Source organism: Morone saxatilis, unplaced genomic scaffold (assembly GCF_004916995.1).
Source record: "Morone saxatilis isolate NCDOM2014 unplaced genomic scaffold, NCSU_SB_2.0 Contig10, whole genome shotgun sequence".
Taxonomy (NCBI): domain Eukaryota; kingdom Metazoa; phylum Chordata; class Actinopteri; family Moronidae; genus Morone; species Morone saxatilis.
Window position 1 is genome coordinate 2,393,824 of NW_023339652.1, and position 15,818 is coordinate 2,409,641.

General features: G+C 37.0%; 1 protein-coding gene across 10 annotated transcripts in view; it reads right to left on the bottom strand.

Annotated features, from left to right (window-relative positions):
* Window positions 1-876: 876 nt before the first annotated feature.
* Window positions 877-15,818, bottom strand: part of abcc9 (ATP-binding cassette, sub-family C (CFTR/MRP), member 9) — a 61,510-nt gene continuing 46,568 nt past the window's right edge. For 6 of the 10 annotated variants that reach the window (XR_004797286.1, XR_004797292.1, XR_004797287.1 and 3 more), the window contains 6 exons: window positions 10,627-10,735; window positions 8,167-8,270; window positions 7,907-8,040; window positions 7,279-7,341; window positions 6,337-6,609; window positions 5,231-5,369 (listed from right to left, as the gene is read on the bottom strand). Coding sequence is in view for 4 of the 10 variants with exons in the window: in XM_035676356.1 (XP_035532249.1) it covers window positions 5,232-5,369; window positions 7,279-7,341; window positions 7,907-8,040; window positions 8,167-8,270; window positions 10,627-10,735 (548 nt within the window). In the remaining 6 variants the exon portion in view is untranslated. Of the gene's footprint in view, window positions 5,370-6,336; window positions 6,610-7,278; window positions 7,342-7,906; window positions 8,041-8,166; window positions 8,271-10,626; window positions 10,736-15,818 lie in introns of all 10 variants that reach the window. The other 4 variants (XM_035676356.1, XM_035676347.1, XM_035676337.1 and 1 more) reach the window with 1 other exon arrangement.

A 15,818-nucleotide genomic window follows, 5' to 3' on the forward strand; every position in this document is an offset into this window, starting at 1 on the left:
TAAATAATCATGAATTAATTAATATTTATAATTCTCTTTCATTTGCAGCTGCAATTAAACCATATAGGATAGACTCTAAATATTTAAAGATTTAAAGTCAATTTTGGTGCCTTTTTCTGAGCATCTGGATCAGTGCAGTTAATGCAGATATAGACCTTAATAGTTTATAAATTAGACATTATGAGCTATATAGTCTCCCACTCCACTAGTAAGAGCTTAAGACAAATAAATGGCCACTTTATAGAAGAATTGTTAGTTGTTAATAGATATAAGAAGATAAAATAAAACCATAATCATTACTTGCGTTTCTGCTGCAATGTCTGTATTGAATTTGATTAATTGTGATAATTAAATAAAAATAGAGACCAGGGTTAAATGAAGAACATTTATAACTTTATTGTTATGAAATAAATGAATACATCACATTTTTAATAAGTAAACTGACAGTTTCACTTGTGTTTAACTGTCATAAGTTAATTTACTTATTACTTTTTACTTATTTACATATTTGTTTGAGTTGATCGTTTTACCTTCATTTTTAATACTTGTATATTATTTTTGTAGTAATCAGCTCTATTGTATTATGTTGTGTTCTTATTTGTGTCTGAACTAATTTGTACATTTCCTTTGGTAAATAAAGTTGTTGATTCTTTATATGAGTTTAAAGCACTTTAACAGCAGCTGTGCTGAAAGTTAATATCCAGGAATTGGACTTAGTCACCAGGGGGCGCCATTTAGCAACATATCGTATATTAGCCAAACTGTTGGGGGTCATGTAGTGCAGGATTATTGAGGAAAAAAAGACTCACTTCACTCAAAACCATTTTATTATCATTTCAAGTGTAAAAAAAGAGAGAAAGAAATAGGCACAGATAATCCTTTGCTATATAAGTTTAAAAATTCTTGGATATACAGAATGTACACTTACATACATTTAAAAAAAATCTTACCTGTACTTGTAAAAATGATATTTAAGTCGCATTCTGTAATGGTCAAATGTGCATTCATGAGAGTAAACTGTCTGTGTGGATAATGTGTGTGTAATGTTCACTCTGTGTTACATGCAAACGTCTCTATACATTTGTTTGTTCCCCAAAAACTAAAAGATGGGGAAGAAAAGTTCAAAACAGACTTTAAATATGATACTGAAAAAAGAAAAAACACTAAAATATGTGTCCTGCTTTTCATTAAATGAGTTAAAACCTGCCTTCCCTGTGTCTCTCCATCGAAGACAAATATGGGTTTTTATGAGGGGGGTGCAAAGCGAAGAATTTACAAGGCAGTAGTCGGCAGGTTTCTGGCTGATGAGTGCAAAACAGAAGCTGCATGGAAACACACATGCAGTAAACGAAACACGCAAGATTTATGAAACGCACTTGGAAGCCGAGACAGCTGCATCAGGATCAAAGAATCGGTCATTAAGAGAAGAGGAACTGGAGAGACAAAAGACGTACGAGTGAGAAATAAAGATACTGCAGGTGTGCTTCCAGGCTTGTAACTGACACGTGTTGCTATAATCACTACCAGCTCTTTGTGGTGTAATATCTTACAGAATGAATTGTGTAACAAAGGAAAAACCAGCGAGCAGGGAAAAACTGAAGTGGCAGCTTGTTGAGATGAAACATCTGTGAGTACAATATTTAAAAAAACAAAAAAAAAATGTTGAAATTCTTGCAAAAGAATGTATTTGGCATTTAGTCTGTACATTACAAAGTCATTCAAAAATCTCATTTAAAAGCAAAATAAGTATAAATCGATCACAATAATACGAAGGGACAATAGCACCGCTCCCGCAGAGTGTACAAGTGATTGTAGAAAAACCTATTAGAGAGAGTTCTTTTCAACAGTGAGACTCCAAAGTATAAAACTTAAAGGTCCAGTGTGTAAAATGTATAAGGATCTATTGACAGAAATGGAATATAATATTCATTAGTTTTCATTAGTGTGTAATCACCTGAATATAGGAATCGCTGTGTTTTTGTTACCTTAGAATGAAAATGTTAAACTATTGCTTTAAGGGAATAATCACTTTTATGTCCATGTTTATGTAATTATAATCTAGATCAGAGTTAAGGAAGTAAAAACTGTTTGCATAGACAATGTAACTTCCCCGAAAAGAATTCAAATTCTCCTGCAACCAATGTTCAACTCTACTCACAAAAATGTAGTTAATTGTCAAAGGCTCTGTACAATAACTTATAATTAACAGTGGGCTTGAATGTCTGTTGCTGACATGTTAAAGCTGTGTTACTTGATTTTTTGGCCACTTTGGGGCAGTGCAACAAGCTGAAAACACAACACCTGACACATCCATTAACACTAGCATTCACTTGGAGTTGTGTTTGTGGCCACCTCTGAAATAAAAAATGATCTGTCTTTAGCTGCTAAATGCTCCATTTCCTTCACTAGCTGATTAACCTTTGTCTGGTTTGTGAGTAGAAAAAGAAACTTACAATTCTCTATGGACACATTTTACATTAAATTTAGCCGTTTGATTCATCGTCAATCTAAAAAATGTTGATTAATTAGTTACAACCTTTACATTGAGGAACTCCTCTCAGCAACTAAAAATTGATTCACGTTTAGATTCTGGATCAACTTTTCACTGGAACTCTTCAGTATCTTAAAATCTCAAACCATTAAACATCTCCGGAGTTAACGGGAGCTCATGTTGGGTGTCTATTGTCCCATAGGATAATAAGTTCAGCAAAGCATGACTGCAGACAGACAGCGGGTTCACCGGCTTCAGCCTGAGCCATGACACCCTACAGTGTTTGTACTAGTGTAGGCGTAGAAATACAACTGATAGAACAGAGTGAAAGGTGGAAGTAAACTAGAAATAAAACCATAAATTTTTCCCCCAATAGGTATTGTTTTGTTCACTTTATAGACTTTACTTCCCATTGTTCAATTTGAAAACATCAAATATGATCAATTCTAAATCACAGAAATAAGTTTAAGGTTTAATGGATGTAGTGTGTTGTGCCTGATGCACACATCTTTTTCTAACTTTAACAAGCTTATTAAGTTATTAAGTGATTCATCTTGGAAATGAGCAGAAGTAAAACCAACAACTGTTTCTGAATGTAATAAAGTTAAAGCATTTTACAGAGTTGCCAAAGAAGTACAATTAAACATTTTGCATGTGTGAAGAACCAAATCCTGGTTTTGTTTCTGGTATATTTCCACCTTCTTCACACCAAAGTTGTTTGGCAACTGGCCCCACTTGCTCATGATTCTCCTTCTGTTCTCTCACCGTGGGAGCTTTGCTGTTGCATCATAGACGTCTGCTCATCTCTCCCAGAGGAAATTCTTTTCCACACTGACATCATACAGCATTGAAAACTGGGAAAAAGACATACAGGTCGACCTCCTGGTGGAATTTCAAAAGACAATGACAAAGACATTGTAAGGTCTGATTTCCCAACTTTGGCGTCACAAGTTGCACAAGTGTTTCCAAACAGGCAGCGAAAATAGCAGCAGCCCCTTCGATGTTGAGTTCCTTTGTCACGCTTGTTCTTAGATTTGGGAATAGGAGCTTCAAGTTGTAGCTAAGAGATCCTGTTCTTCTCAGCCTCAGGTACAGTTTGGTTTGATGCAACAAAGGGGTTCATAAAAAACAGCTTACCGACTGCAACAGTTCTATCAGTTTTACTTCTGTGGCAGAACTTAACATAAAAATGTCTAAAATATTAAAATACAAATCCTTTACAGTGAGAAACTGCATAGTGTATTGATATGCAGAGCACAGAAACACTGGCCAGAGCCAACATTTAGTTATTTTAAATACAAGTTTCTCCCTTCCTTATTTTTGCATAATATAAGTGCTTTAAGAGTAATACAACTGATGCGTGTTGTGCATGAGCTTAAAATAAATGTAACAAATATTTTTAACAAGATAATTAAAGACTTTTGGAGTTAAATCAAATTAAAATGACCTAAAAGTTCTGCTCAATCTAAAACTATGAAATACAAAAACTAAAGTGTAGTATAAATGTCCATATGATACAGGAAGTGTCAAAGCTCAATCACTCAAAAGACCTGTGATTGATTTTCCAATGATATGCATAACGGTGCTTATAGTCCTGTTAAAGGACAGAACTTAAATCGTAAGACCAGTCATTGTCTATATTTTTCTTATTTTCAATAAATCTCATAAAAAGACCAAAACCAACAGTGAATGCATCTATTAACAAGAACTGTGAGCTTATCAAAGCCTAATATAGCTTCTTCCTCTGTGCCATAGAGCTCCATTGTTGTCCAGAAACGCATCAATAAGTCAAACCTTTGCACTGGATTCCTAGACTATTATATGTGTATTCATCCACCGCTGAAAATAGTCCCCAAAAATTCCCTATTTCTTGCCGTTTTTCAATAGGCTAGGTTGAGGATATTGTGCTTTTAAAAAATTCTAAAAAAATAAATGAACTTGTATTTACCACAATAAAAAGGCAGTGCAGTCCTACATAAGTGAGACACCTGGTCACTCTACTCCACTACTACTAATGGGCTGAGACCCACAGACAGGAAGTCAGAAAGAGATGGATGAACACATTGTTGGTTTTGGTCTTTTCAGGATTTGCGGGCATTAAGAAAAACACAGTAATGCCAGCCTTATTCTTTCAACAGTCTTAGTCCGAGATCACAAGTAAGATATATTCTTGTGTCTTCTTCTTAGTCCAAGATATCTACGACAAATCAAGATCTATCCATTAGCATCAAATATTAGCTTTCTAGGGACATAAAAATATGACTTTTTTCTTTCATATTCTTATTATACAGTATCTAAATACTAGTTACTTAAAGGTCAATGATCCAATAATTTCTCTATTGTTTACCGTACAGAAAAACTCTCTGTATATCTGTATTTCCAATATATGTCATATGTGCAAATTGGATTAACTGATTAATGGACTTTTATGGTTTAAATGATACACAATGTTTCTATATGTCATTTATAAAAAACAGGCTTAATTGGCTAACTGACTGATTCAAGTACAACTTCTCAAATACATCAACTAGTGATTGATGGGGTTTCTGGATCTTTTTTCCCCTTCCATTGAGTACACAGAGAAGCTTCTCATTCAAGAAACACACAATTGTGTGCTATTGGCTTCAGTAAGTGTTGTAGTGACACAGAGGTCAGTCGGCCTTAGTGAGAAAACACAAAAGAAGTAGATCGACCAGCTGATCAGTCTGTCAGTTGTTGGGCGTACTGACTGACTGTGCGTCTACATGTCAGCTTTGACGAATGAGGCAAACATCCCATCCTCCTGCTCCAAAAGAGTCTCAGGTTTGTCGTACTCCAAAATGTTCCCTCGCTTCATCACAATGACCAGATCGGCTGTTAGGATGGTGTGGACACGGTGCTGGAAACAAAGCAACGATGACAATTAGGTTCTGAAAAAACTGAAATGTCAATTAAATAAATGCGTCTGATGACACACTGATGGTCATATGATGTCTAAATGTCAGGTTATTGCTTTATAAAATGACATTTCCTTCCTGGAACTAATGTTTCTTAGAAGCCTTGTGCTCTTTGTCGGGGCACCCAAGAAAAACAGGTCTGAAGAGGATGATTAAGCCTGTGGCTCAGTTGAAAATGTCACATCTAACACAACATTTCCTAAATTCAATTTGGCCAGTCAGTCTTAAAGAGAGAACCTAAGTTTATTTGATTTATAAAGGTGTGTAGTACAGCTTGTACTAATCGAAGCTGTTTCCTAAATATTCTGCAAAAATTTTAATTCAATTTAATTATATCATAACATAAGTTATCTCCGGACAGTTTGCAAAAAGAGCAAGTCTAGACCATACTCCTTATAAAATCATTTACAAGGACCTAACAGTTTTCACCATGAACAAGCACTTGGCGACAGTGGAAAGGAAAAACTGTCCAAGTCAAGGACATTAGAATGGGATCTCTGTTTCTTTGCAGATGATGTTGGCCTTTTTTCGTCATAAGACTTGTTCTTTTAGGCTGAGTTTGACCCTGCTGGGATGAGGATCAGCAACTCAAAACATGCTTCAAGAGGAAGGAAAGTCTAACCTGTTTTTAATGGAAACAGACATTTACCCAGAGTGAATTATTGTAGTATCTAGTATCTTTTTTTATCCTTACATGTTTGTTTTAGCCAATTGATCACCTGTCCACTAATCTCCCAGCATACCAGGGACCGTCTGGGATAACCCCAGATAAAGCAAGTTGTTGAAGAACACTGAACGAACTGAAGGATGTTTTAAATATTAATAACACTGTAATTGATACAGGGTGTGGCCAAATTGCACTGCACTACATCTACAAAAGAGCATGCAGTAGTTTATTTTTATACCAACCAGGCTGTCAGTGGCAGTAAGGCTTCAGCAGACCCAGACTCAGCCAAGAAAAGTATGAAAAACCCAAAAAATGGAAGGAAGAGAAAAGACAGAAGAGAGTCGTGCAGAGCCAAAGTGGTCTGTGCTGATCCGGGTCTACTTGTGAGTCCTCACTAGCACACTGAAGAGGCTCTCCTCCTGTGCTAGAAGGTTGGGACCTGAGTCAGTTTCCACCAAGATCCCAGAAGAGAAGACCAACACCTGCTCGGCCTCCAAGATAGAGGACACATGGTGCTGGTGGCAGGACGAAAGGGACAGACAAGAGGACGGGGGGACAGAAAAAAGCATGGAGAGAAGGGAAATGGGAGGGATAGTGGGAGAGAAAGAAAAGTGTAGGAGGACAGAGAAGTGAGAGCACAGAATGGAAAAGGTGAATGAAAGGTGACATAAAGAAAGGGAGGAATTAAGGATGAAAGAGGATTAGCAAGGAATAGAAAATGAGAAAAGGATAGGAGGAAAAGGGGAGGGTGAAACAGAGAAGTGGTCATGAGGAGGAGAAATGAAAGGAGGGAGAAAGAGTAAACAGAAGACAAGACAGTATCACAGAGAGAGAAAAAAGTCAGAAAAGGAAAACAGATAAGAAATGACAAAGACTTCACTCATTTGTAATATGAACAATATTAGCTACTGTATGGAAAAACAGTTAGTGTGAAAAAGGGAAAAGGTGCAAGAAAAGGATGCATAAAGCATCCTTAAGGAAAATATACTGCAATAGATGCACATGAAGCTCAAAGAAAAGGAGCCATATATGTGCATTTATCAGAACTAAACAAACCTAGAACTTCGGTGAGCTGTAGGACTGGAATTTATTGACAGTGTGGTTCAAATAAACCTTGTGGTTTGTGTCCCCTTCGCTTCATTTTCAGTAACAAAATCAACAGGAGAACAGACGGAAGGACTTACTGCGATTGTAACGACTGTTCTGTCTGCAAATGCAGTCATCACAACTTTTTGTAAGATGTTCTCCTGCAAAGGAAGGAAACAGATATTAGAGTTATCATCTGAAAAGAAATAATAGTTAAAGAGTAACTAAACCCCCAAGACTGAAAAAATATGTAAATGTGTATTTACTAGTTTTGTTGATTGATTCAACTCCAAATCTTGACATTTTAGTGCAAAGTATTTGAATTATACATATTGTGCTATAAAAATAGATAGTGATCTCCCTCTACTGGTTGTAACCCGGGTATTTCTTATCTGGTCTCCCACAGACACACACAGAATTAGCCTCTCTAGCTTAGCTAATGTTACAACAGAGCCATGAATGTGCTTCTAGTGACTGTAAAAGCTCCAGCGGACTCTCTGTGTTTCCATGTTTTGTATGTAAAAGCCTAAATTAGTTAGTAACTAAAGCTGTCAAATAAAAAAAAGTGCCTTAAATGTGTAAAATACTTGAGTAAATGTACTTTTATATTCCACAGTGTCTATAACTGAGAAATGAATAATAAATGTATTAGTAAACTGGATGAGTACACCCGAAGAGCTCTGTGGTCTGTGGTCTGAGAACTGTACATTATCTGTTATCACACACCGTGGCCATATCTATAGATGCCGTGGCTTCGTCCATGATAAGGATGCTGCTCTTTCGGACAAAAGCTCGGGCCAAACAGAAGAGCTGCCTCTGACCGACGCTAAAGTTCTCTCCTCCTTCTGTTACAACCGCATCTGGACACAAACACAAATTCAGTTAAACAGATGTATGAAGTTATTTGATTCTTCAGACTTCAAAGCTGACTTTTGGTGCAATAAAAAGTAATTTTATCTTCAGATAAGGGACATTTATTTGAGTACCTAGTCCTCCAGGGAGCGCTTTCACCATGTTCTTCAACTGAGCGATCTCTAGTGCCTCCCAGAGTCGGTCATCGGTGCACGTCCTCTCTGGGTCGAGATTAAACCTGCAACAAGAGGACGCAATTTATGGCAGAGGGTGCTGAGCAGGTGCATCTACCTGTTGTACACAGAAATAAAGTTAAAAATGTTGAGTTATTGTATATTTATATAAGTAGAGTAACAGTTTCTACCTTCATCAATGATTTAATCACTGAATCACATCGCAATAATTGTCAAAATAATCACAATATGATGTTTTTACCATATCGTGCAGCCCTACCACACATACAGATTGTTTCCATAAACTTGCACAGATTCATTTTTAGTCTTGATTGAGCCTAGAATGTTTATATGCAGCGCAATATGAGCTTAAAAGGACAAAAAAAAGCACAGAGTTTGGTTGAGATTGTGCATGCACAGAGGGAACTGAAGCTGAACTTTGAAGAAAGTTTTTTTTTTTCGATACCACTTGTTTGAAACGATATAATACCATCATTTATCATTCGATAACACCAAAACGTACCGACGCTATAAAAAAAGCAGATTTACAATCATATTTTCCACCCACGGCTGCACAGATGAAACGATTCAGGAGAAAATCAACTGGTTCTCATTACAGTATGTTTTCTGTACCAGCACCAAGTTTATTATGTGTGTCTAGGACTTTATTTAGGGATCAAGTATCTGTTTTTTATACTAGCACTTTATCAAAGTTTAAAATCTGCTATCATGACAAAATTACTTCAGGTACAGCTGTTTATTTAGAAAAATAATCTAAGAAATAGATGAAATATTAGATTAATAAAATGAAAAAGGACCCTGAATAGTTTTCTCCTGACGTGTCTGTGTATCTCTTTCTCACACAGAAAAGTTATTAATGTTATTGTTGTTAAAGTATAAAGTAACACTTGATTAATTCCTTGTTTAACATTAAACGTCTCTCATTCTGGGTCCCTCATTGAGATTTTGAGGAATGGCTGCAGACATAATCATGATGTGACAAATCTGCTAAATGTTTTTTTTTATCTAATCTGTGTGTGGCAGTCAGAGTGAGTCAAACCGAGTCTGACCACAACAGCAACATCTAAGATAACAGTGTGAAACAGTTACTGTCGATCATTCACCCCAGGCTTACGTTCACATAAACAAGAGCTGGTGGAAATGCCAACACACACACACACTCCGTCTCTTCTCTCTCTCTCACACACACACACACACAATTATCTCGAGCTGCATATCTGTCCAAACAAATAGCACATGCTCTTTGTCTTTTATAACAAACACAGAGTCACTGTGTCTTCTAGTAAGACAAACACAGAGGTTGTGAGTGTGTGTGACTGTGAAGAAGAGGGAGACGGAAAACCATGCAGGGTCCTTCATCCCTCCAGCGACCTCCTCAATCCATGACGTCTGTGACAAAAGTCAGATTAGGTCCAAGCCAGAGTTCCCACTGCGTTTTCAACCACTAACCCCACAGCTGGGACTTTGGTGTCGTCATGCAGGACAAAAAAAACATTTTTCTCTTAGTTACTTATTCACTTGTTGCTGTGGCTCTTAATAATTTGGTGTTTCAGCACTATATTTTCCAGTGTGGTTAATTCAACAGAGAGACGCCCAGCTATGGTTCGCTTTCAAAAGCCAAAGTCCTGAAGTCACTTCCTCTCTTGCCATTGTTCCACGAGCTGTTGTGACTCAATGCAATCTCTCATTGAGGGTCTCTTTCATGAAAAAAACTCATTTTACTGTTTACTATCCATATTCTAAGATAAATGGGCATCCTACAGGACTTGATATTAGAAGTTGAAGTGTACATACTACTATATACACTAGATCTTTATGGAAACTCAAACTAAAACTAATACACACACAGGCCTGGAGAGGCAGTCCCGGCTCGCAGGACCGCATTCGTGCATTCAGCAGCAGAAGTGCTCCCCCGCAGGGACACTTTTCTGCTCGCAGATACTGTTCTGTGCGCTTGTATCACGTGCACACGCATGGGTTTTGAGACTAATTAGCCACAACATGTTCCTCCCCTATAGGATATCACGCAATAGTCCATCTTTCCAACTTTTTAGCTGTAATTTCTGCTGTCTGGAAAACTTCTGCACCATTTGGCAGTCCTTGATGTCACTGTCAGCACTAACTTTGTAACCTCTTTAGCTTTAGACGATTTGGAGTACAGACCAGGCTACGAAGAAGCCTCTTTGAGGCTTGTCCTGTCAACACAATTTACAGTTCTTTTGCTGGCGTTATAGTTGGTGACACACGAATAAAAGAATGAAACAGGAAGTTGTTTGCTCTGATGGTGAAAAGGCACCGAGGATGAAAACATTAAGAGGAAGTGGATCTCAAGACTTTACGTGATGATACTTTACAGGTTATTAAACAGGATGCCCTGAAGCTTTGTGTGAGTGTGTGTACCTTATTGATCCACTGAATAACACCGGATCCTGGAGGATGATGGAGAGTCGAGACCGGAGTGTCTGCAGAGGAAGCTTGCAGATGTCGATCCCATCAATGACGATCTTCCCTGCAAGTAAGCAAACATATGTATACAGAATCAGGAAATGCAACATTTATTACAATTATTCTATATCTATAAGGCATACAGGTGCATTCAGGTGCAACAGTAATTATCACTACCCAACAGATACTGCTTAAAACATTTTCAACACACAATGTCAGTGACACAACCTCATTACTTCTTCCAATTCTCTATCTTTAATGGTTCCTAAAGCAGACCACATAAACTGAAACGCATTTGAAAAAAGCAGGTTTAACTGGTCTCTCACCATAAGTGATGGTAAATTCAATCCAATTGGAAATACGTCTCCACATGCTAATATCTTTTTTCCATTGATTTATCACACTGCGTGTTCAGAAAGAACGTGGTCTTGAATTTAAGAGGTGCCGTGATTGAATACAAGTTCAATGGAAAGACACGATTAGACGTATATTTGTCACTTATCCTGGATCTTTAGGAAGCAGACATAGCTTTAGTCTATAAGATATATATAAATAAAATATATAAAACTATCCATCACAGTTTCCCAGAGCCCAGACTTCAAATGTCTTGTTTGTTCAACTAGCAGCGGTTTGTTTAGCAAATTATATTCTGATCTTTAGTTTTTTTCTTAGATGGCTGATGATCTAAAAATGTAAAAATACATGAGATTGAAAAGTAATTAATTTAAAGTGATTAATTTACAGCTTGTTTTAGCACTACTTAAAACTGAAAGAATGTCAGCCACAACTTACGGCGCTCCCTCCTCGTTGAGCTATAACTGCCTGCAATTTAAACATGAAACTATTAAAGTGCACACAGAGAGGTAGAGGCAGAGTTAATAAACCAATCATAAAACACTGCTTCTGTCAAATACGTATGATATATATATGTATGTGTGAGAGTTTGTAAGGTTTACACCTGGTCAAGTAATAACTCACCGATTATTACTGATAAACAAAACTCCACAAACAAAACAGTATTGTGGCCAATTCTTCCTGTAAGGTTGTAAAACATTACCTTATTCTCCTTTATTTGATATTTTTAAGTTGAAAAGATCCTCTTAAATTTCCCCTTTAAAACTTAAACTCCTCTGCTCGTTCACAATGAGCAAATACTTTCATTTTGCACACAATGTTATATTTCCAGGGTCATAATAATCAATCAAATGTTCTGCACAGTTGAGTCAGAAGAGCTTTTACCAGGACGCTGCTCTGGTTTTATTTCACTGCTTTATAAGGAAATGCTGCTGACACACATGTCTTAATTTACTGTTAAATGAAATATCTGCCCAGCTGTGTGTGCGTGTGTGTGTGTGTTTGTGTGTGTATGGAAAAAGTGACGGTGTAATCTCATCTTTGTCCGAATAATCTGTCTAAGAGCCCTCTTCATTTTAGTCTTCATCCAGACTAAAAACAGAATGAGACGATTACGACCCGCTTTCAAAAATCCAGTAAATAAAAAAAGACTGTTTTAAGACTTCATGGCCGCTGTCTTGAAGAAATATGACCCAGAGGCTGGAAATGACTGCAAGAAAATGGGCCACGTCTTTTGTTATGTCCTTATTTTAAATCCTCTGATTGAAGAGTCTATTTCAGGTCCTCCTCAACACACACAAAGAACAAACAGAGCTTCAGGTTTTGACTTAGAGAGACCTGCATAAGTGTTTAAAAAGAAAGCTGAAATGCAAAAAAGGGATGGTTGAATAAACGTTTTTCCAACATAAATACACACCACAGGGTGGATAGCAGACGTGTTTGAAGGCAGTCTAGAGGACTAATTTACCTCCAGAAGTGCTTTAGTCTTAACAAGGTTACAAAGTGATTCACAGAAAAGAAAAACATTGAGGGGACAAAATAAAGTTATGTTAAATGATGGGAGTATAATGATGACTTGGAATTTTCCCATTGTGGGACTATTAAAGGAATACCTTATCTTAATGATAAAAACACAGTAACTAAGGGATAATGTACAGCAACACTGGCCATTGATGCATAATAAACCCTAATGCAGGATTATTTCACAATAATAACCCACTTGCTGTACATTATCAGAGTTGAGTACAAAATAATCTTAACTGTGGGAGATACTGGATCGTAGAGGAACATAAAGCTGTGTATTCACATAACAGTGACAGGAAACATCAGAGTTCTGGATGATCTGGCTTAGGGGAAGCATTGAGAACAATAGAGGTCCAAGGATGGATCCTTGAGGGACACCACAGTTAATCCGCTACGATATCGCTATTTATTCTGTCTCTGCAATTAAATCAGACTGTGTTTGGTTTCAGTCAGCGTCACATGTTTGTCTGCAGCTGATTTTGACTTTGTCTCTCAAAACTTTCTGACTTCCCTGTTCTGCCTTTGTCTCTCAGCCCTCACAGAACAGTGCCGTAGTACTCGAGTCTGGTATTTTACTTCTGATGGGTTTTTCTATTGTTTCAGACTTTTCTTAGACTCGTTGGTCTCGACCAAATCCAGCCATATATGTTTTTTATGAAGTAACAAAACAAAACCAATAATGAAGGGCGCTTGTTCGGAAGTATCCACCTAGAGCGGGTATTGACATTGACCAACTCTGACTTTACTTGGACTCTAACCTCTTTGGACTCGGTCTTGACTCAACAAAGGTGGCTTTGGCTACAGCACTGCTACAGAAGATGTAAATCTTCAAAAACTAATCACAAAAATATAACATCCTTTTTAAAAAGAGACACATTAGGTGCTATTTCAAGAAAACCATATTGACATATAGACTGTTTTATTCGAATAGTTTTTAGAGGCCCGATAATGTAAAACTTTCCAGTATTGACAATAAACTGTCAGAGCAGATTATTTACTTTTACATTACTTTTCTGATCTTTATATCGAATTGATCACCTAATAATTGAGGGCTTGTGCTGTCTTTATTTATTTTATTTTTTTTCTTTATTCCCCCCTTTGCTGATAAAAAAGCCTTAGCTTAGTTCATTTAAAAGGTTGATAATATAATATAATGATAACATGATGTGAACAAAGAAACAGCCAGGTTGGAGCCAGTGGTAGTCGAGTTAAAGGCGCTAATGCCAACACTTCAGCAGAATCACGCAGTCACCACTGTGGAATAAACATTTCAGTCTAATGTTTCTTAATGTAAAGGTGAGACTAAACAATTTCTGGGTCTACGAGATGAGTAGGCCACATTCGTAATGTGCTGCAGTGAGCAAGAGAAACTAAGCGGGAGTAGATTTACAGTTTGTTTTACAAACTAAAAAGGTTTATGTTTACCACTTTAGAAAGGAACTGTAAACTAAAAGGGTGATTCAGTTAAAAACATGTTACATGTAGCAGGAATACAACATACAGGAATTGCTAGATCCATCATGATACCTGAGTATTATTAATATAAATATTTCTGTCTCCACCATCATAAGTCTATTTTCTTTCCATATTGGTAATCTCTGAATTTTCCCTTCAAAAATCAGTATCGTTAACTTGAAAAGAATATGATGGTTTTGTGAAGTGAAGCCAACTCAGAAGTGTCTTAAACCTGCATTCTATGTAACGGCCAGCAGGGGGCAGCTCCGATACTATACAGTTTTATGGAGAAATGAGCCGTCTTCTCACTTGATTTATGAGCTCAGTAAACAGTTTCCTGATGAGTTTATTGTCTCAGTCTCTAGTTTCAGTCTTCTTCCATACAGCACAATGTTCATTTAGTAAATTATGGTTCCATTTAGAGTAAAATAGACAATAAAGCACAGTATGCTTTGGGGCGTGGCTACCGTGTCATTCTCAGTGAATTGTGGTGGTAGGGGAGGGGGATATCATCTTTTAGTATCATCTGACATATCATCATCTATTTTTTTCTGACTTCAAACTTATGGTTTTTAATACAAAATTCCCTCTTTGTTAATATTCCTTTGCCGTAGCTCTGCAAGGAAATCCTACAAAAAATTTACATCTTAAAGTTAAAAGTTGTATTTAGAAGGGTTTGCTTCACAGCCAGTGTGGACAGGAATAATAATTACAGTGACTTATTACACTTACCTATCCTTTCCAGATTTAGTATAATTTAGTTTATACACTGAGCATCTGGCTTGTCACACTCTGGGTACAGATGTAATATTACCAAAAGTAGTTAAAGGTAAACACTCACATTATTTTGTTCTGTAGTCAATCAACATAAAACATTGTGGATTGTTGGATTGTCCGTCATCTTGAATAGTAAAGTAAGTAGAGCAATCAGCTGTGGCAAGAATGATCCAGAATCATTAAAACTGAAGCTGAAGGCATATAAGTTAAGTTAGTTGTTTTACTTTGTATAATTTTTGTGTATTTATTTTTTGTTTTCACAAGTAGCATAAAGGCAACTGCATCCGAAATTTCATTATACAACCTTGTGTTGTAAAAATTCTGATCACAAAACAAATTGCCCTGATTTGTAATCCCCTGTGCAGAACAGCAGCAACAGAGGCTTTTTTTTTTCAATGACAATGGTTACAAATCAGATTGTAAAAAGGGTTGGGATATTCGGAAGAGTGTGTATTATATAATGAATGTAGTATGCACTGCAATCAATCAATCAAATGAGCGAAGCCTGCAAGCTAGTTCAGGTAGTCAACTTGAGCTGCACTGCTATACACATGACATGCCTCACACTCCATAATCACTAACCAAGCACGCTCTTCCAATTTGGCAGTCTATTTAAGCTTCAGAATTTCCCATTCTCTCTCTTTGCTCTGTCAATGCCGCTGCTACCCTGCATCCGTATTGCTGCCTTCTGCTTTGTAAGCCCTACCACCACCCCAGCATCCACCTGTAGGCTCTGGCTAGGGGGTTTAAGGTATTTGCTCATCACTACCCAATATCTCTATGTAAACATACTAACCTATAATCTAACTATGCTATACTGCTGTAATAAACATTTCAAACGTGAGTTGTCTGACTGAATTGTATTTATTAAACATGGTAAAAGTATATTTATATAAAATCAGAAATATTAAATATATCAGTCGACCACAGTGGGATGCCACCAGCAACAAAAGGAAGCTGAGTGTAGGACCTTGTCCTCGTCTTCCTCTACAAGAGACGCTTTATTCATCTCTTAATGCAACAATAATCTTAATGTT